The 22,736-nt window shown below is 38.8% G+C and overlaps 1 protein-coding gene across 1 annotated transcript in view; it reads left to right on the forward strand.

Annotated features, from left to right (window-relative positions):
• Window positions 1-3,685: 3,685 nt before the first annotated feature.
• Window positions 3,686-22,736, forward strand: part of LOC120540294 (guanine nucleotide-binding protein G(i) subunit alpha-2) — a 149,633-nt gene continuing 130,582 nt past the window's right edge. Inside the window, exon 1 of the mRNA XM_039770932.1 lies at window positions 3,686-4,713. Within this exon, the coding sequence (XP_039626866.1) occupies window positions 4,596-4,713 (118 nt within the window). The 5' untranslated portion in view covers window positions 3,686-4,595. The remainder of the gene's footprint in view (window positions 4,714-22,736) is intronic.

Raw genomic sequence — 22,736 nt, forward strand, 5'->3', positions numbered from 1 at the left:
TGCTGAGGACATTATCTGCTCTAGAGGAAAGAAAGAAAGAAAGAAAGAAAGAAAGAAAGAAAGAAAGAAAGAAAGAAAGAAAGAAAGAAAGATCACTCAACCAGCCAGGCACAGGAGCTCCATGTAAGTATTCTAAACTAGGCGTTCAAAATGTTAGTCAGAGGAGGAGCCCACAAGCCAAGAGGAGAGAGAGGTGAGGAGCACACACCGAGAGCGCACCCACCACATGACAAATCACTGGGATTAGGACCAGAGTGCAGTGGGTGGCACCTCAGCACCACACTGGAATATTATGAGTTTTGTTTTTTACAGAGGCCATCAATCCCCAAGTTTCCCCTGCAAGTTGGAGGACCTGCTTGCAAGGGTGGATGCAGATTAACGTCTTACCCAGGATGGAGTAAATTGCAGGTTTAGGGCCTTGCTTAAGGGCCCAATGCAGTAAAATCACTTCTGGCACAGATCCTTAGCCTCAGAGCCACCACTCCACCTTAGTCTAACAGAAGCCAAGGGCTAATCAGTAGCCCCAACAGTACAATACCTAAATGGACACAATTCTTTTTTATTAACAATTGTCGGTCATTGCTAAATATCTGTAAACAATAGGACAACTTTAGCAAAGCAATACTCAGACTATTTCAGTCGTTAGTTGTGTAATGGAGAAACCAGGTGTAAATGTTTGATATAAAAACATGCAACCTGAATGATTCAAATCAGGGTCACACAGCAAGCTTTGTTACAGGTGGCTACGGCTTTGCTTTCTTGAACCTGGTGTGAGGCTCAGGAATGAAGTGGCAGTCTGGAGGTGGCAAAGTCAGACCAAGGTGTTTCTGTCTCTCCTCCTAGTCCTGGCAGTTATGGTGCCTTCTTCTTCTTCATTTTCTTTTCATCTTTGGCAAACCAACTTAAGGTGTATTACTGCCACCAACTGGACTGGAGTGTGATGCAGAACGAGAAAAAAAAAAAAAATAGATTAAATCCTTTGAGGACATAGGGTCTTGCTGACTGTCCCCTTTTCACAATAAAAGCCTGTCTTATGTAACATATTGCATCAGTCAAAGTTTGGGACAACTGATAAGCTCCCATGGTCTAGTTGATTGTTGATTCTGTTACTTTTGACTAACACAAAAGATGTTCATCTTAAAAGACCCAAGCCCCCATTTTAAATATTCTTACAAGCATACACACACTGGTCACTTTATCTCAGCTTAAATATATACAGTCTAATAAACTATGACACCCTTTAACAATACATATTTATTTTCCCAGAATTCCTGTCTATTTTGCATACATCTCAGAATTCAAAAATTTGACAGCCTTAGGGAACTACCTCATGAATATTAATGAGCTAATGAGGTCATTTGTACCTGCCTTTCAGTTACAGAACATTTCCCACAGGGGCTCTGAGCCCACAACTGAAGAGTCATTACCTGAATAATTCTAAAATAAAAACAGACCAAAACAAAGCACACAAATTAAGTATTACAAGTCGTATTTAGCATACTGTAAAAACTCAGTTTTCCAACAGCATTACACTACTGCACAACCACGCTATTCTCCCGAGGTTGAACGCACTTTGTTTTAAAACTTGCTCCACCACGGACCTCTTTTTCACCATATGAAGCTGGTTTGAAGTTTGCTGCCTGTAGATCCCTGAGAGAATGTAAAGTGGTTAGATAAGACAAAAATCAAACCTTTGGCAACAATACGAAACAACATGCTTGTGTCTTACAAGAATATCATACCTACAGCCAAGTTCGGAAGTGGAAGCATTATGGTATGGGGCTGCTTCTCTTCGCATGGTATACCAGCAGATTCCACATTATCGAAGGGAAGCCATGTATTGGGAAATTCTGGTGAAGAATATGTTGTCATCTGCCAGAATGATGAGGATGAATCTCGAGTGGACCTTCCAGCAGGACAACAATCCTAAACCTACTAGAAAGGAGACTCTCAATTTGGCTCTAAAGGCAGAAGAGAAAGGTGCTGGAATGGGCCAGTTGATCACTGGATTTAAACCCAATAGAACATTATTGGAAGAAACTGAAGATCCAAGATTTAAAAGTAGGCCCCCTTAGAAGATCTAAAGACTGTCTGTGTAGAAGAAGGTACCAAAATCCCATCTGAACACAGTGAGAGACTCGTTTCTTTGTGCAAGAAGCATCTTGAAGGTGTCATTACAAACAAAGGTTTCTCTGTGTCATTCCACGTTATTGCACATATCTTTTCTATGGGTTGGAATATCACAATGTTTTTGAATGTGTCATTTTATTGAGTTAAAACCAATGTCTGGTCTAAATTCCATGTGTATAGCGGCACTGGACAAATGTTTAATTAGAAAAATACGAATGTGTTGCACACTTACTTCCTTCACTTTATAGATGTCACTCATGAGGTCCTATATTAACTTTTTTAATGTTTACTAAACAGGTTAGGTGGATTGGCGATTCTAAATTGGCCCTAGTGTGTGGGTGTGTTTGTGTGTGTCCTGCGGTGGGTTGGCACCCTGCCCAGGATTGGTTCCTGCCTTGTGCCCTGTGTTGGCTGGGATTGGCTCCAGCAGACCCCCGTGACCCTGTATTCGGATTCAGCGGGTTAGAAAATGGATGGATGGATGTTTACTAAAGGAACTCCGTTTGAAATTCTAACTCTGTCAGTGTATCGAAGAAGCAGTGTAAGACTCTTTTTCGGTGAATATCTGTCTAACCCAGGGATTCCCAGCCTGGGGTGTTCACACCCCCAAGAGGTGTGAGACATTTCATGGAGTGCAACAAACAGGAAGGGTGTGACAAATAGAAACACTCTGTCACAATTTGTCAAATTTTGCAGTATGCCATCATTTGCAGGTCATTTATTAGTTAGTGTTAACACTCAGCCCTTCTCTTCTGCTGGTGGTCCTGGCAGTAGCGCTGCAATTTTAACTGTGAATCCTCGTCCGTCAAGTACATAAGCTTCACGAGGGCTGAGATTTATAACAGTAAACTGCTCAATGTATATGTACATTTTATGTACTGAGTTAAAGGCATTCATCGTCTGTGCTGTATGTGGTACAATTTATGGTTGAAAAATTAGAAATTTGTCCTTTTCATATCCAAATGGGATATTACTTTTGTAGGGGGTGCAAACATAAATCAAACATTTGGTGGTGGTGGTGGTGGTGGGGGGGTGTTCATAGAAAAGGTTGAGAAGCACTGATGTAGGTTTTTGTAACCAAGGAATTGTTTTGTTCTGAGCTCTTTACCTGAGGTGATCAATTTTGCTACCTTGTCCTTAGTACTAAGGTGTTGTACTGTGTTAGCCATTATGGATGTAGTGAGAAGTCAAGCAAAATGATACCTTTTTTAGGCTAACTAGCAGATTGCAATATGCAAGGCAACTCAGGCCCCTTGATCAGGCAGATGTAAAGGTTGCATATTGTAATCTTTTTAGTTAGCCAATAAAAGGTGTCATTTTGCTTGACCTCCTTATCTTGCCCTGTAACAATTGTTCCCAAACAGTCTCCCGGACTGGTATTTACTCGATGCCTATTTTGTAAGTTGCTGTGGATAAAAGGGTCTGCTAGCCAAATAAATGTAAACGTAAATAAATGGTCGGCCGCTACTGGTTCAAAAAGTGGACTACATTTCCCAAGAGGCTCTGCGCAGCGGTGCTACAGATGCGGGAGGGGCGGCAACCGTGGGGAGGCACCAGTCGCTTGCTTCTTGTCTTTCTGAGGCAGAGGAACTTCCTAACGGGCGCGGCGAAAATATCAGAAATTCACGTAGAGTGAAGAGTTCACAGGAGGAAGGGGACTTCTGAAACTGACGGCTTCATCGCGGAATTTTTCTACAGTGGGGTCTGAGGCTAAGGGCGCCCGTGTCGCCAACGTGAACAAGAAAAGGCTTTTTACAACCAGCGGTGCGTCAGATTTGAAGTGATTTTTGGACATTTTTCTTTTAGGATCGCTGAAGGCTGTTTTTTATTTTTAAAGGCACGACGGCGTGACCCATTCAGGAACACTGATTTGGCTTAATCTTTAAACTTCCACCAATTTTTTATTTTTGTGCTGGAGTGTCTTTTTGGGTTTGCGGGAAGTGCGACAAGAAGCCATCGGAACTTTTCTTCGCAGAAAGTCGATTTGAACTGGCGGACGTCCCTCTCACGAGTCACTCTAGCTCTCCGTTTTTTTTTTTTTGCTCTTTGGTTTCAGATTGATGACTTTTTTCCTTTTGACTTCTTGTGCGCTTGTGTGCGAGGAGTTCCGAAATTTTGCTACGTGGTGCAAATCAGCAGACGCAGTTCACCTTTAACGCTCCAGAGCGTATCGTTATTGATTGAAAAGGACGTTTTAATACCCTCGTTGCAAAGGAGTTACGTTTAGGTGCTGGATTAAAAGCAACTAATTTCATACTCGAGGTTTTTCTCCCCTTTTACGAAGAGGAAGCTGCTCGCAGAGAATACGTAGAGCGAGATTTAGAAGAACTCCGGGGGCATTTTTTTTAACACGATACAACGAAAGCGCGAAGGCTTTTTTTTTGGAGACACCTGCAAGTGGATCGGGTGGAAAATCTTACAGCCGCCTTGTTTGCATTCGAATCTGCAGCTGTGCAGTCGCAATCATGGGCTGTACGGTCAGTGCCGAAGATAAAGCCGCGGCAGAGAGGTCCAAGATGATTGACAAAAACCTCCGCGAAGATGGAGAAAAAGCCGCCCGAGAGGTGAAACTACTGCTTTTAGGTAAGAATGAACCCTGCTCTACCTGAGTCGCCGACACTCGTCATGTTAATGTTTCCTATTATTATTGGACATGGACGTGTAAATTGTTACAGTAATATGGGTGCGCGCACAGTGCTGTAATGAATGTGACAGTGTCGTGCCCGCCACCCTCTGCCAGTCTGTGTGGGCTCGGCGTGCGTGACAGTGTCTGCGGGAACGCGCCTGTCGCGCTCTGGGCAAAGTGCGTGCGGGTTGTGTAAGCGGGGCTGCGCTTGGTTACGCGGTACTTCGCTAGTTTACGGTTTAGACAATTATAAAATGACATCGGTGCCAAAGAAAACATCCCCCATGTGGCCTGCAGAACTTGCGAACTAAACATTCAGTGTCGTGACCGAGTGTGATTACTGTCCATTTTTTTTCTGGCTCGTTTAAACCAGCGTGTTATAATAAACGATCGTTGATTTGTCATTTTGTAGAAGAGCACGAGGAAGGGGGGCAAAGTGCACTCACGCGCCCCTACCTATTTGTTTATGCGTCAACTTTATCTGGCCCTCATTAACCTAACTTGTTAGACATACGTGGTTTGTGTCCTTTTTTGCCGATGTTGTATCGGTTCGTGTTGCTTTGTCGAATTACACTATCTTAACACAAATTGATATTCATGTCTGCCAGTCAGTGGTACCTTATAGAAAATATTACCGCAAGCACTTTCGGCAACTTTAATAACCAGAAGAAATCATGGGTCATCTTATTGTATAGGGAAATTGCTGTAATTCTTTCATTTTTTCATTCATCTGACACGCCTGAAAACAGCTTTTATCAGGAAATGCTCTCAAGTAAATTGTAATAAGACATACTGTACTTAAAAGTGATCCATAAACAATGACTGCATAGCATAGCTCAGTAGTGTAAAATGCCATTTTAAGGTATGCAATATAGCACAATGCCAGTTCTGAAACGCTGTAGAATATAATTCAAAAAGTAGCGCAGGCCCTTCTTCCTCATGTTTTGCCAATTTAATGTGGTGTTGAGTGTGCCTGATCATCCTTCTCCTTACAGGTAGGTTCTGCACCTCACCCCCAGTCAAACTTTTTTTTTTTTTCCACCAAAACTGTTATTTTATCCCTCCACCTCTGCTTTTAACTCCCTCACTTTCTTTTCCCCTGTACTTTTCATTCCCATCACTCTTTGCCCCTATATTCGTTGTTTGTCCTCACCACATGCCCATACCATTTCAGCCTACTTTTCATGTCCTTTCTTAGATATCACACCTACCTTTGTTGTACCTTTGATTGTCTCGTTTCTTATTCTGCCCTTTTTTTTTTTTTTTTATAATTCCACACATCTAGTTTAACATTCTCATTTCCACCACATTCAACTTCTTCTCCTGTGCTTCTTAAAAACCTTACCTTTAACTTTCACCTTAATTTCTTGATCACACAATACTCCTGATTCCTTTAACCCAGTGTTCCATCGACACAGCACTCTCAGAGTTACAGTATCGCTTCATCTGATTCTCCATCTTGGGTAAACCAGCCAAACTTGGTGCCAGTCCCAAGCCTAGATAGAAAGGGTTAGTGTTAGGAAGGGCATCCAGATGTTAAACTTTAACCAAAACCATAATGATGGAATCAATCCAGTCAGCTTTGAAAAAAGGTAACCTAGCTCAGTAATGTAAAGTGCTTAATAAAGATGTGCTGCCAGTGTGCCAGAACCATGCCATGGTACCTAAGGTTAATACAGACTCACTGTAAAGCAACACACAATGGATAACTTATCTCAGCACTTTAAAATGCCTTATTGAGATGTATAGAAATATTAGGTGGCACTTAGGCCAATTCTGACATGCTCTAGCATATAAATCAAAGGGTAGCACGCATCAGTGTTACAAAAATCGTGATCGAATTGCTTGTTCTGCACTTAAACTGGCAGTATTTAGATATCAAAAATTGTGCAGACTTTACTGTAAAGTCATTATTTCTTGAAATTTACTGCTCATTCTTCTAAAAAGACTTTGTAAAATGTTCAAACACTCGGTCAGTCAAACATCTCAGCAACATGATGTTCTAGGTGTGTTCCTAAACACAAGAAAAGATGATGTAATTGTGAAGCTTGATAGATGGGATGGATCAAAAGAACACTGGTCTTTAGTTGACCTCCTAGTCTTTGGGCAAGTCTCAAAATAAGGAAATGTTGCAATGAATCTTGTTTGAAGGATTTAATAACTTGGGCTTTATGCTAAATGTACTACCACAAGTCTTGTGATTGAGTTAATAAAATTACATTTTAAGGAAATACTTCACAAGCAGAATAAAACTGAAGTAGTACTGGTAAGAATATTAATGCTTCATTAGCAGACACAAAAAGCTTGGAAAAGACTGGGCAAAATAAACAAATTGTCCACCCACCCATTTGCAATTCACTTAATTCAATTAATGGTTGCAGGGCTTATAGCATCCCTAAAGTTTAAGAACCAGTCCTGTAAGGATGCTGGTCCAAAGAGCAAGCCATTTAAAAATGGAGTAGATGTTTCAAATTGCAAAACACAGTGGAGTCCGTTTTGAAGAGTAATGGCAGGAAAATGATTCTGTTATGAAATGGATATCTATGGAGTAATTTATTTGTAGATCTTCAGTTTTGGATGTTCTGTTCAAATTAATGTGACTTGACTAACAAACCTAAATACATTCGGAAGAATTGACCCTGTAGTTAGGATGTAGCGGTTTGGATAATGGATGTATGGTGGTACAAAACAAAATATTCATTCATCAAGAAAGCAAGAAGGAATTGCTGTAAGAAAAATCAGCATCTGTAATGTCTTTCTTTTCACAAGTGTCTTCACAGAGTAAGCAGCATAGATAAGTACTCTCTCAACTTTCCTGTATCTGACAGGAAGTCAGTATGGTGGAGTAAGCTGAGATGTGATCATTAAGTTGGTACAAGTCAAGTTTGTGAAACCTCGGTCTCTCCCACCTTGTAGATAATATCCACCCAAAGCAGAAGTAGCAGTATTTCTAATTTATCAAATTCAAGTGTTAAATTCACATTTATGATTATTTTTGAGAAAATCTACAACATGATTACACTTATATAGCTCTTTACATAGACAGTGGAGAGCTACTGCCGCCGCCACTAATGTGAAACCTCCACCTGAATCCACCATTATGCTCACCTCACATTAGTTATTACATGGTGAACTGATAAGAGAGAGAGTGTTAACCGGTAAAGAAGAGGGGATCATTAGGGGGCCATATTGGATGAGGACATGATGGGTAGTTTATTCAGGACTTTGGGGGATATCCTACTCTTTTTGAAAGCTGTCCAGGGATCTTTAATGACCTCAGAGAATCAGGATCTCAGTTTTATGCCTCATCTGGAGGATGACACTATGTATTTTTTTGTTTTTTTTATCCTTAAACAGCAGCAGCGTCTCACAATCCACAAAGTAAGTGCCCCCTGCTGGTCTCACCAACACAACTCCAGGAACAAACCCCAAGCTAGCCTAACCGTACTTAGCTTCAGGTGGATTACCTGTTATGAAGTACAGGTAGATTAGTATTCCTCAATGTGTACACCTTCTGGCCATTCATGCCTAAAATATATATTTTTTTTAAAACTGATAATAAACTTCAATCCCTTTGCTTTTATATATACTGTATATTCTTTATCCTTCCAATTTATACTGTTTTATTTGTGTGTATTGCGAATCAGATGCTTACATAACCGATAAACAAGAAAACTATAAAAAGTAAATTTATTTATTTAAATGCTATGCAATAAAAGATGCATGACTTATAAAATTCTTTAGTAAAAATAATAGATAAGTAAAATTTCTTAGAAATGCCTGGGCAGACATTCACATTAAATTAGAAGTTCATGTAGTGGAAGTAAATTACCATGTGTTAACATTTTTGTTGGAAAGACTGTGTGTTGCCAGTTTGGTTGTCCAAGGAAGAGGTATCCTACCCTCATCTAAAGTTCATTGGGATTTTAATATCCTATTTGTAAATTCATAAATTTAAAGTTTAGTGTGCAGTTTGCAAAACACACAAAAGTGCAATGCTAAATAATCCAAATACATCATGCCCTTGCATAATTTAATAAAAATAGGAATAGATCTATCAATATAGTATGATAGACTGCATAGTACTGTCATCATCAGTGCAGTACTTACCAAAGAGTCAGTTCAGAAGTTCAATACAGAGATAGCATGTCAAAAATACAAGAGAGAGTTGGTGAGGTAACAGACTTGACATGAACCTTCTCCGCAATGGAGCTTGATGGGCAGACTATGCCCAGCAGAATGGGAGAGACAGCCATTGTACATGAGTCTTTGCTGGGAGCTGTGGAGCAAAATAGATGCTTGAGAAAATCTTTGGTGTGTAAACGTTTTACATGTATACTATAAAGCAACCCTGAGAGTTGTTTTTGAAGAAGTCTTCAGCATCATTTTTGAAGGCAGAACTTTAAGGACCAGTTTGCACTCCTATAACCCTGAATTAGATGAAGCAGGTTTCAGAGGTTGGGAGTATGCACTTATACAGAATGATATGTTAATGTTCCTTTTAGAATAGGAAGCTGTATGTGATACGTGGTAGTGCACAACCCATGTCATGGCACTGACACGAGACTTCAAAATATGTTGTAATGTGTTAGTACTATAGTCAGGAAGACCATTTAAAAAGAGAACTACTGTAAGCCAACCAAGCAGCAGTAAAAGTCTGACGGTACTTCCAAAACAGAAGTGGGGAGTTAGGGTCAAATTATTGCGACATTACTTTTGTGGTAAAAAAAAAAAGTCTCATACCTCTAGTTAAATTCCAAAATAAAAGTCTAGGGAAAACTAATTTTGGATAAAAATTCACACATTTTATATTAGCTTGTTTATGGGTACTTACTCTGTTCAGTTTTGTGAAAACTTGTGTATGGGTTCTTAAGGTGAGTAAGAAGGAAATGTATGCTTTTTCAATTTTGATAAAATTTCTAATTCCTGACTGCTACTGTTCGTTGTTCTAATCAAGAATTGTGTTTTTCTCCTCTATTCCTTTTTGGATTGTTTAGATTTCCCCTGTCGGTTGACTTGTAGGAGTCTGAGACCTGGTATACAAGGGCTCTTTGTGTTTAGATGAGACTTATTTGAATATCAAGATTATGCCAGGTTCCATTCATTTGGTTCTCAGACTGTAGTGCTGCTAGCTGAGATAGAGCTACGTTATGCTCCACGGGCTTTGCTTTTGCTTTGTTGGCAAGACAGCTGCCTTGTATCAGGCTCATTTTGACTGCTTGTTATGCTTTTCCATGAATGTCAGTTTGCTGGCAATAAGCAGAATGCAGTCAAAAGAGGTGACTGGTGAAAAGTGTATTCTAAGTCTCCTTGCATTTGGTGGTGCAAAACTGTCTGTTTCTTTAATTACATTTACTTTTTGACAATTAAATAGTTGTAAAGTGTTATTTTGTTTATTTGGGAGATATTTGAAAGCTTTCTTCTGTTTCTGTACAAAGCACAATTTGGCTTGGTTTCTTTGTAACAACGTAGTGTTTTACTTGTTACAGCTGCTGCTTATCCCAAAATTGAGACTTAAGAATTTTTAACTCTCAGATTTTAGGCAGAAGGGTGCATTGCTTTGTTGTGGCCCCCTAACTTTCCCAGATTCCCTGAGTAGTTCTTATGTTCTGATTTTTTTTTTTCCCTTCAGATTTATAATAATGACATTAACACTGACACTGGAAGTGACTATATAACCTTAGGTTTAACAGATTGTTCTTAGCCACTGACCAGTGAGTTTGGATTTAGCAGGAACATTCGGTACTTTTGTTGTGGCTGCATTTTAAAGGCATTTGTTTGTCAAGGAAATGTTCAGGAATTTAGTTTGTTGGAAGTCTTGATGTACACAAACTATGGATGCGTATTCGGGCCACGGAGAAGGAAAAAAAAAATACGGACGCTGAAGAAAAAAAGTGTATGTCGAGAATAAAGTCAACATGCTAACTTTATTCTCGACCTTTCGACTTTAATCTTGACTCTTCTGTTTAGATTAAAATTGACGTGTTTACTTTATTCTTGTAGTTTATTTTGTCATTAATGTAGAACGTCGTAAACTTCATCTTAAAAATCAATATTTAATTTACTAGATTTTCTCAAACCCTGTCATAAGTAATGTAGCACATTAAATGCTTCATTTTCCCTGACCTATGTGCTTCTTAAACTGACTTCCTCTTGCACTGAGAAGAGGTGCAGGCAGCGATCGCCACACAGAGTACATTAATTTCATCATGTTCCTGCTCTCTGAACATTTAGAGTGCCAAGATAAATACTTGATATAATTTTCATGATGAAATGTATTAAAGCATGTATTAAACGTGTGGAGGTTGTGCTGCTGCCTCGCAGCAAGGGGGTCCCCAGATGTATGTTCAGTGTAGAGAACCTTTATGGCAGGTGTGACGAGGCTCCAAAAAGCTGGATGTATGAATGGGTATTGCACTGGGTTTGGTATGTTTGACAGAGACAGCACTCCTGCAATAAAGTAAGCCCACTCCATTGAATTCTGTGTTTGTGTCACCAGCTCACAAACCCCACATTTACACAATATTTCAGTTAAACCAGTGTGATACCCATTCATACATCCAGTTTTATAAAGGGTATCTACACTGAATGTACACCGTATAGTGGAAATGTCGAGAGTAAAGTTGGCATGTCGACTTTAATCTTGGCATAAACGGCGAGAATAAAGTTGACATATGCTTTGTTTTTCTTCACTGTGTCCATAATTTTTTTTTTTTTCTACTCTGTGGCTCTAATGCGCTTCCGTACACAAACAGATATATTGTATTGGAGTTGTTTAAAATTTGTTTCCCCTTAATGCAGTTTTATCATTTGTTTTCTGTTTATAGTCACCTATCCTAACTTTGTACAATCTGTGGAGTTTCTTCATCTATGGAAGTTAGTACTCTCGAAATAAGAACATTTATTTATTTATTTTTTATTATAGCTCCAATGTTTGTTATACGGAATGTTACATATGCAAATATTTTAAACATCACAAGACTGTAAAATGTGAACATAAGTAATGCATTGTTCTTTCATGAAATTGTGATAAAAGATGTTTGCTTTGTCTGTCCTGAAGTTGTGTAGAATGCAATAAATGTTGCTCTTGGTTGATTCCTTTGTCTGGGTTTTTATAGCAGTACGTTGCAACATGAGCAGCCCTGCTTGCCAATTTAACCTTTAGGGGCATGCAGAAAAAGTGGCTCTTCACACAGTGTCCTTTGAACCGTAATGACAATGCATCGTCAGCTACAACCAGACATTTTATAGTGTGAATTTGAAACAAAAAAGATGTTGCTTATCAGAAAATGTTTCCAAGGTTATGTTTACAGTGCAACATTTTCTTTGTACTTTTTGAGCCAATTAGCTGCAGATATTTTTAAACCTCCCCATTCCTAAACAAGTTAAAGTTGTGGTTTGAGCTGCATCGTGCGCTAATGAACTGTAATATGAGTGAAGTAAAGCTACAATTTTTGGCTTTTCTGAGCTGTACTGCTTAATATCTCATAAAGGTCACAACTGAAATGCCTTCCTGATAAAAAATAAATTCAGTTTCTTTGATACTTGTTTTGAAATGCAGCCTCCTCAGTTTGTGTCGTAACTGTTGCCGCTGTGCTGTCCACACCCGTTTTTTAAAGGGACCTTCCCCTGAGATGTATAATTGCTTAGCAGAATTGCTTGTAAATTGTACGCCAGCATTCACAATTCTCGTATATAAAGAGATGCTCATTGTGAAGTTTCTGTCAGTGATTTTTTTTTTTCTGTCTTTCACGTTGCATTTTCAACTTGAAATATTTTCAGACTCTTTCTTTGACAGATGGTTGTGTTTTTGCTAAGATTATCCAAGTGTTTGATTTATTTTGCTGCATCCAGCAATTCGTTGTACTAAACTGCTGTTTCATGTATAGGTTTGTCGGCAGTTTGAGTTTGTGCTTGTAACTTTGTGAAAGACAACCAGTCATGTGACTGGGTGGAACAGGATGGGGGTTGGGTGACATTCTATCACACAGAAACCAGTCCTTTATACTTGCATACCCCAAAGCCAGTTTAACCTAAGCAAGCAACCGGACAACATAGCAGTCTCTTTCTACAGAATAACACTGGCTAGAAAAGTTTGCATAAACGCATAAGTCAAACCGCCACCCTGAAGTCCCAAGAACCAAATAATCAACTTAGGGTCTGAGTACCAAGGGGACACACTACTATTCACAGTTTCACTATGCCTGCTCTTCCACAAACAATTTATATCAACTTGTTGAGATCAGTTAGCTAAGCAGAAATGTAATCTGCAGGCTCACCAGAAGGAAAATAAGAATAGGGTGTTATTTTTAAAATATGTATATTTTTTTAAACCAGTATATTAACTGGTAAGTGTAGTTTACCATACCAGTTTATAAGTTGCATTGTTACTTTGTGCTAGTCTTATGACTCTAAGGTACCCAAATTATTTTTTCTCACAGCTATTACTACTTTGCAAAATATAGTTTCTAATTGGCCACTGTTCAGACATTGTAAAGGCTCTTTTAGAAGTCAAGCATTAGAAGTACAGTTATCAACGTGACAGAAGGTAATGCATGATTGTTTTCATTTTTGTTTATTTTTAGTAGGTTTTTCTTTTATCACGACTTTTTGTGAAGCCGGTGTCTGCATGCTGTCATGTATTCGTATTGATTATCTTTGGGTGCTCTGGCTTCCTCCAACATTATGACAAATGTGTTGTTAGTTCATTCGTGATTCTCATTTAGCTTGGTGTGAGTGAGTGTGGCTGTGTCTTCCTGGCAAGTGAGCTCACAGATTGTCTGGTTTTGCACAACACTTGGGACAGATTTCTTACTTGCTCCTAGTGCTGCTGTGGTGGTAGACTTTGACTTCAAACTTTGACAAACCTGATGCTGAAATAAGTAGGTAAAGAAGATTTATTAATGGGCTGGATTTTACTGTGATGGAAACAGTATGATACTTATTTGTGCAATGGAAAATATGGTAATGGGCAAACAGAGTTTCAGATTGCTACAGTGGTTACAGGTCTTCAATGCTGTCAGTTTGACAATAAGCAGCTGCTTTGACTCTATGGTAAAACTAATTGCCAAATTCTACTCCTTATTCCTAGGGTTAAATGAACCATTTGGTGAAGTTTGGGTTTGGTTCAAAATATCTGTGCATATTTGTCTGGTTACCATAAAGACAGCATAAATCATGCTTCTGTTTTTCCTACTCCGTCTCTAAAAATGCATCTGTGGCAGTGCCAGCTACCAATTAATTCTATATTATTTGCACTGGTATTCACCCATCACAAACTTTTTTTTTTTAAATAAAACCTAACGCAAAGTATGGAGACTAAAATTAAGAGAGTTACTCCAACATGTGCAATGTATACTAGAAGAGCACTCCAAAACAAGGAATTAGATTAAGTGAGAGGTTTATTAACAGGTGTAATTGATAGGCTAGAAGGTTTAAGGGTCAGGTCTAATAGTAGTAGAATGTGGACTAGTTTAATGAGGAATTGTTTATTTTCAAGCAACAGGAAAAGGGTGGTCAGTAATGTTAAATTCATCAGTAAGTCTTCCAAATGATCAGTAAGTCTTCCAAATTAGCAGTATATATATATAATTCACTGAGGGCATACAAGACAGAGCCTGGCCCGCCAACTCTAAGATCATGGGATATGCTCGATAGAGCCCCGCCCACCAACTCTAACCCTCCTACCGCATCATGGGATACGCTTGACAGAGTCACGCATGCCAACTGTAACCGTTCTCCCGAGTCCAGCGTCGCTCTCAAGGCACGCAGCAACTCACCAAACGCAGCCTCAGTCGCTTTTGTCTGTGCAAATGTTCACATGCACCTCTGAGCCACGTTGACTTTACATTGCACGCAAGACAGAGAGCCACGCCCGCCAACTCACAGAGCCCTGTCCACCAACTCTAAGACCACGGATTCGCACACATTTAGTGTATAAATGGATATAAATAATTGCATGTAAACGATTCGCCAAAATCTGTTATATGTAAACGATACTATTTAAAACATTATTGTTTTTTCATCAGAAAACCTTGTTTCCACGTCTACCTGTATTAGTTTAAATGGCACTTTTACCACTCGCAATAGGGCGGACACGCTGACTTATTGTGTCAACTGGGCAACACAGTGAATGCGGCGTCTATCTGTATATGTCTTTTTTCTGTAGCCTGCTACAGGAAGGTACTCTCTCGACCATTGGCATTGGTTTCGCTCCTTGCTATTTTCGTTCTACTGCGACGGTGGTTTCCTAAGCCTTTGTTATACTGAATTCCTTTCTCACCGTTTTCCGTTCCAATTCTTACACCGCCGTATGCTACGGCGGGCTTCGGCTAGTACAACATAATGTCAATTCTATCATTTAAATTTTAATAATATGCAGAAGAGTTAATGTTTTTATCACTACTGACAGAGGATGGAATGTTTGGTATTTACAAATGTGGTCTGAAGGCAATATCTAAAATACTGGAATTTCCCTTGCATCTGTTAACTGTAGTTTTGAGAAATGTATCCCAGCAATGCTACAGCTGCTTGTTATCAGTGAGGAAAATTTCACTTAGGAGGTTCACATCCTGAAAAAGCTTAACCGATGATTTAAGATTAGGCCATGTCATAGCCTCCCCAAGTGTGCCTCCATGCTGAAATAAGGTTGAATTTAGAAGAAAGCTTGTGTCCCAATTTAATATTCACTTATGAATGGGACCAGGGACTTGGGATTCACATTCTTGGTGGTTTCATTTATTCTCATGTCAAAATTTTCAGTTCTGGAGCTTGTTCTCGTTTGAACTTGCTCTATAGTCAAACACCAGAGAATTTCAGCCAAAATGCATTTGTATTGGACTTTGTAAGGATATGACTGGATATTTTCATATTTTCTTTGTAGATAGATAGATAGATAGATAGATACTTTATTAATCCCAAGGGGAAATTCATAATGTAACATAAGTAACGTAAGAATATTTCTGTGTGCATTTTGAGATTGTTTGCTTTCCCCATTGAAGCCTGTTATATGAGGAGTTTGGTTATTGCAGTTCTCCATGAAAAAAGTTAAAATGCTTTTTTAGATCATCTTTGCAAACAACATGAGGGTATGTATGTATATGTATGTATGTGTATACATTTTACATGTAGACTTTTCCACACCCATCTCTTAAGATGTGGAAGTTAGGTTGATTGTTGGTTCCAAATTGGCACAGTTTAAGTGTGTATGTGTAGAAGAGTGAGAGCTGAGATGGACTGGTTCTTGCCTTTTACCAGGATAGGCTATAAGTCACTGCTTTCATTCTCCTGAGTCACATGTAACCCTTATAGCTTTTGGAAAAAAAAAATCTAGGTAATCAAATAAGCTTTATGAATTAAATAGATTCCATTAATTTGTAAAATTGTCATGCTTTTAGTATTTTTTTCCTTGTAATACGTATCTCACAAAAAAATTACCCATTGTACAAGTTTCATTCTCTATAAATTTCAGAGAGATGCTGACTTTTGGCACAACTTTTAGTATGTAAGAATCTGCTGACCCTTTATTTTATTTTTTTTTTTAAATGAGAGAAACCTCCCCCTTATTTTTTAAACTACTACCCAATTAAAAATAACATACACCGTCTCACAAAAGTGAGTACACCCCTCACATTTTTGTAAATATTTTATTAAATCTTTTCATGGGACAACACTGAAGATATGATGCTTTGATACAATATAAAGTAGTCAGTGTACAGCTTGTATAACAGTGTAAATTTGCTGTCTCCTCAAAATAATTCAACACACAGCCATTAATGCCTTAACCACTGGCAACAAAAGTGAAAAATGTCCAAATTGTGCCCAAAGTGTCAATATTTTGTGTGGCCACCATTTTTTTTCCAGCACTGCCTTTACTCTTTTGGGCATGGAGTTCACACGAGCTTCACAGGTTGCCACTGGAATCCTCTTCCACTCCTCCATGACGACATCACAGAGCTGGTGGATGTTAGAGACCTTGCGCTCCTCCACCTTCCGTTTGAGGATGCCCCACAGATGCTCAGTAGGGTTTAAATCTGGAGACATGCTTGGCCAGTCCAGAACCTTTACCCTTAGTTTCTTTAGCAAGGCAGGGGTCGTTATCATGTTGAAATACTGCCCTGTGGCCCAGTTTTTAAAGGGAGGGGATCATGCTCTGCTTCAGTATGTCACAGTATATGTTGCCATTCATGGTTCACTCAGTGAACTGTAGCTCCCCACTGTCGGCAGCACTCATGCAGCCCCAAACCATGACACTCCCACCGCCATGCTTGACTGTAGGCAAGACACACCTGGTTGTCGCCACACATGCTTGACACCATCTGAACCAAATATGTCTACCTTGGTCTCATCAGACCACAGCAGATGGTTCCAGTAATCCATGTCCTTAGTCTGCTTGTCTTCAGCAAACTGTTTGCAGGCTTTCTTGTGCATCATCGTTAGAAGAGGCTTCCTTCTGGGATGACAGCCATGCAGACCAGTTTGATGCAGTGTGCGACGTATGGTCTGAGCACTGACAAGCTGACCCCTCACCCCTTCAACCTCTGGCAGCACTCATACGTCTATTTTCAAAAGACAACCTCTGGATATGACGCTGAGCACGTGCACTCAACTTCTTTGGTCAACCATGGCGAGGCCTGCTCTAAGTGGAACCTGTCCTGTTAAACTGCTGTATGGTCTTGGCACGCAGCTCAGTTTCAGGGTATTGACAATCTTCTTATTGCCTAGGCCATCTTTATGTAGAGCAACAATTCTTTTTTTCAGATCCTTAGAGAGTTCTTTGCCATGAAGGTGCCATGTTGAACTTCCTGTGACCAATATGAGAGAGTGTGAGAGCAATAACACCAAATTTAACACACCTGCTCTCCATTCACACCTGAGACCTTGTAACACTAACGAGTCACATGACACCGGGGAGGGAAAATGACTAATTGGGCACAATTTGGACATTTTTCACTTAGGGGTGTACTCACTTTTGTTGCCAGCGGTTTAGACATTAATGGCTGTGTGTTGAATTATTTTGAGGGGACAGCAAATTTACACTGTTATACAAGCTGTACACTGACTACTTTACATTATATCAAAGTGTCATATCTTCAGTGTTGTCCCATGAAAAGATCAATAAAATATTTACAAAAATGTGAGAGGCATACTCACTTTTGTGAGATGCTGTATGTTATTTTTAATTGGGTAGTAGTTAAAAAATAAGGGGGAGGTTTCTCCCATTAAAAAAAATAAAATAAAGGGTCAGCAGATTCTTACATACTAAAAGTTGTGCCAAAAGTCAGCATCTCTCTGAAATTTATAGAGAATGAAACTTGTACAACGGGTAATTTCTTCAGACTGAGTGGCTCAAACCATTTAATTATGAAATTCAGTTATTAGAGCCAGAGTTTTGATTAAGAAACTCCATTGGTTTTAAAAATGGCAACCACTTGTTCCTTTCAGGTTTGGGTGATGTTAGTTTTAAAGTATTTTATAGAGAAGTTGTAAAGGTTCTGATACTCCTGAGGTGATACTTTACATATTGCAGAAACGCTGACTGAACATCTGGCCTCTTCCTTCTTAGAAATAAAAACACCATTAGTATTTTACACTGTCATGCTTATGCTATTGCTGTATTCAAATTTTATGCAGTTCAGTTCCAATCAGGAGTAAATTCAGAGCATGATTTTGGTTAATGGGTTCACAGGTAAGCTGTATTATAGTCATCTATATATTTTAACGAACTGCAACAGTAAATTGAGATTTAGATTTAAATTTAATTGACTAGGGGGCTTCGCCCCCTGCTCGCTTTGCTCGCCAACCCCCGTGTTTGGTTTTCCGGATACACACTTGTAAGATGTTTTTTTTTCTTTGAATTGTTGCTATTTTATTAGTTTCACTTTTATTTCAGAACTTCTGTAAAACCAATATTTGGAATCTTTCCTGTCCCAATATGCTGAATCTTTTAAATGAGGTCTGTGAGACTCGTGTTTAATGACTTTGTACCATAATTTAGGAGAGGTTTCTCTGTTTGGAATTTCAGCACAGACAAAATGATCCATATCATCAGCAGTTAATATTTTTTTTGTAAAGTAACCAATAAATGCATGTGAAGTAAACCTCGTTTTTGAAATTCGATCGTGTAAATGTATGCTCGGATTTTCCAAAACACCTTTTCGAGTTCTTTCAATATAATTAAGGTTTTCTGATAAAACAATCTACTCACGAAAGTCAGAATATCCAGCGCCGATGTAGCTGGTGGCATTGTTTTCAAGAATCTCTGTATTTCTGGCCATTGTGGATTGCACGTCATTGTTATAAATAAATTTGGCCGATCGATAGTTCTGGATATTGACATTGCATCATGATATAACTGTTGCAATGCTCTTTGACTACTTTGATATGAGGATGGTAATATTACTGCTTGATCTATTTTGAATTTGTCTGAACTATTGATGATTGAATTTTGAATGTGATCAATTACTCCTTGCATATGTTCCGTTGTAAGTTTTGCTTGATTCGATTTAATAAAGAAAAGATAATTAGCTTCGAATTTTAGATACGCATTAATAATGTAGTGCTGCGAAAGATGTTGAGATGACTGAAGTGGGTTAAATACAGTGGGTACGGAAAGTATTCAGACCCCCTTCAATATTTCACTCTTTGTTATATTGCAGCCATTTGCTAAAATAATTTAAATTAATTTTTTTCCTCATTAAGGTACACACAGCACCCCATATTGACAGACAAAAAAAAGAATTTTTGAAATTGTTGCAGATTTATTAAAAAAGAAAAACTGAAATCTCACCTGGTCCTAACTATTCAGACCGTTTGCTCAGTATTTAGTAGAAGCACCCTTTTGAGCTAATACAGCCATGAGTCTCCTTGGGAAAGATGCAACAAGTTTTTCACACCTGGATTTGGGGATCCTCTGCCATTCCTCCTTGCAGATCCTCTCCAGTTCTGTCAGGTTGGATGGTAAACGTTGGTGGACAGCCATTTTTAGGTCTCTCCAGAGATGCTCAATTAGGTTTAAGTCAGGGCTCTGGCTGGGCCATTCAAGAACAGTCACAGAGTTGTTGTGAAGCCACTACTTCGTTATTTTAGCTGTGTGTTTAGGGTTATTGTCTTGTTGGAAGGTAAACCTTCGGCCCAGTCTGAGGTCCTTAGCACTCTGGAGAAGGTTTTTGTCCAGGATATCCCTGTACTTGGCCGCATTCATCTTTCCCTCGATTGCAACCGTCGTCCTGTCCCTGCAGCTGAAAAACACCCCCACACCCCCACAGCATGATGCTGCCATACCCACTGTACATTGGAACGTATCGATAATTTTGCCCTGAAATATTGTGTTGGTGTTATTCGTTTTACTGAATTAGCGTGTTTCATATTGTATAACCATCTTGTTTCTCCATCTGTGAAAAGCAAGGGAAAGAGTAATGGATCGGAATGTGGTGAATTATTAGAAAGAAATGTCGATTCATGTTCTGCTTTTGGATAAACATGAATATCTACTCTGTTTTCGATATTTCCGTCTTTCGAAACTATTATCGCTGATAACTCGTCACATGTTGGCTTATTATATATGCGTCCGTGATCTTTTTGATTCATATAGAAATCCAAGAAAACTTCTTTGTCCCTGTTTTGCAGATAGATTTAGTGTAAAGTGCGATACTTTTGGACTTATGGATTTGTATCCATTATTGGCTGTATAATTTCTAATACGTTCTGTCGTTTATCTTTTTTGATTCTATGTTGTATCCCTTCTCCGTGATCATAAATATACACCTGCCCGAATTGTGGTTTCTTCGAAATTAAACTTGCCGTTGCTTTAACTGTTGTGGGACCACAGATTATCATAGCGTATGGTCTATTATTGTGTAAATCTACATTTTGTGCATAAGAATGATACAAATGCGAAAAGGCTCTACTCTTTGCCTTTTATTTCTGACCTCGATAATGTAGCAACTGACATGATAAAGTGTCACAAAAGTTTTACTTGAACAATCGCTGACTTCGTAACCCCAAACACAACTTTCTAGCACCCTCTCCAACCCCTCATCCCCTGCATCTTGCCCCATCATCAATCAAAACCCCGCTATCCGTCTTCCGAGCTGTACTCTGCCCTCGGTCAATCGGACCAAACAGTCACTTTAAACCAAAAAGGCCGCAACCTGGCCAGGACGCTGCAATACTTTCTAATTTTACTGGTTTCATAATCTCTTATCTGCCTTTTTTTCTCTCCAACGCCTTTGGGTGTCTATTCTCCATATTGTCCTTATACGCTTTATATGTGTTGAGAACACAGTATGTGAGTGCACTACGTGCTTTTACACGACTGACTGTTTTTTGATGCATGTGCTCTTGTATGATATCTGTTGTAAGTAGGGTGTGTCTTGCAAGAATCTCATGTTCCACTTGCCCGCGAAACGGCCCTGGCACCATCTCTTGGCACCAAGTCTCATGTTTACGGTCCCCGCGAGACGCTCTGTTGCAAGTCTCTTGTCTCGCGGGTCTTTTAAATGTCTTCCGAGAAAAATCACATATTGTCGCCTTGCTTTTGCATTCCAGGATTTCCTTTTATAATAGAGAGATAATAAAACCCTTAAAAAGAGAATACAGCTGAATGCTATTTTTCCTCAAGGTTACATAGTTTTCAGTAGTAAAGAAAATTAAGTAAATAGTGTGATGGTCTTGAAGCCATCATTTAATAACCATAGATAGATAGATAGATACTTTATTAATCCCAAGGGGAAATTCACAAAACTCCATTGTCTAGAGTTTCTTGTTGCAGCCATTATTCAAAATGCACCACAGTAAATAATTAAAAAAAAAAAAGTTGTCTTTCTCAGCCATCTGACCTTTGACCTTATCATTGAATTCCTATATATTGTATTATATAGTATCTCAGTATCTAATTGTATTTGCTTATGACTTTATCTTTGACATCTTATAAAGCACTTTTGAGCTACATTCTGCATATATACCTCTGCTATAGAACTGGATGTTTTCCTGTTAAAGGTAATATTATTAAAAATATGTAATCACCTTTTTGTTTTTAAAGAGATCATAATTAACACGCTTGAACCTTAACCTTATTTCAGATTTAGTAGGAATATCATACCAGTAAAGGAAATTAAAGGAATTCATGATACCCATGCTTTATGTATTTGTTCTCATGCAATTGTGCATCCATTCCTTCTGTCTGCTTTATTCAGTTCAGTTTTGTTGTGACAGGAGCCTATCCTGGCAGTGTAAGTCAATGAACCAGACTTGGGCAGGGGGAGTTTATATTCATTCATCTGTGATTTATAAGAGACTGTGGATAAAGGCATTTGAAAAATAAATACATGTAAATCATTTTCTTCCAGTTCTGCTAATCCCAGATGTCTCTTCTGCTTTTTAATCACATGCAAATAATGTCTTGTGATGCTATGCTTGTGCTTGCCATATGTGCTTCTGAACTTTCTACCGTCTTCACAAGCAGGTGCCATAATGTTAGGAAAAGAAGGACAGTTTGGTTTTAAATTGGTAGAAAATCATGGGTCAAAATTTCAGCCTGTAGAGAATTAAATGTACTGCACAAGCCACAAAATGGCATAAATGAGTAAGGTTGATGGTTGTAGTTCGTTGTTTTAAGTCTACAAGCAGTTTTAATCAAATTTTAAAATGTGTTGTGTGAAATTTATTTATTTCACAGTTACTTAAAAATCACCAGTGCATGGAGAGTGAAATAGAACGGCAATCTTCACATATTCATAAGAACAACTTAAATAAATACTAAGTATCCAATGGTATGTGCAGTAGAATTTTGAGTTTTAGGATTTTAAAATGAGTAGTGTAAAAAAATGCATGTTTCATTTAAAATAGCTGTTTAAACTCAACTTTACAGTAGTCCTGACCAGACTGGGCTATTGTATCACTCTACAAAATATATGCTAAGAGGTTTCGAACAGCTGAATGCTGGCCTCTACATCATTTTATCTGTAACTAAGGAGCAAAC

This window comes from Polypterus senegalus, chromosome 12 (assembly GCF_016835505.1).
Source record: "Polypterus senegalus isolate Bchr_013 chromosome 12, ASM1683550v1, whole genome shotgun sequence".
In the NCBI taxonomy this organism is placed as follows: Eukaryota; Metazoa; Chordata; class Cladistia; order Polypteriformes; family Polypteridae; genus Polypterus; species Polypterus senegalus.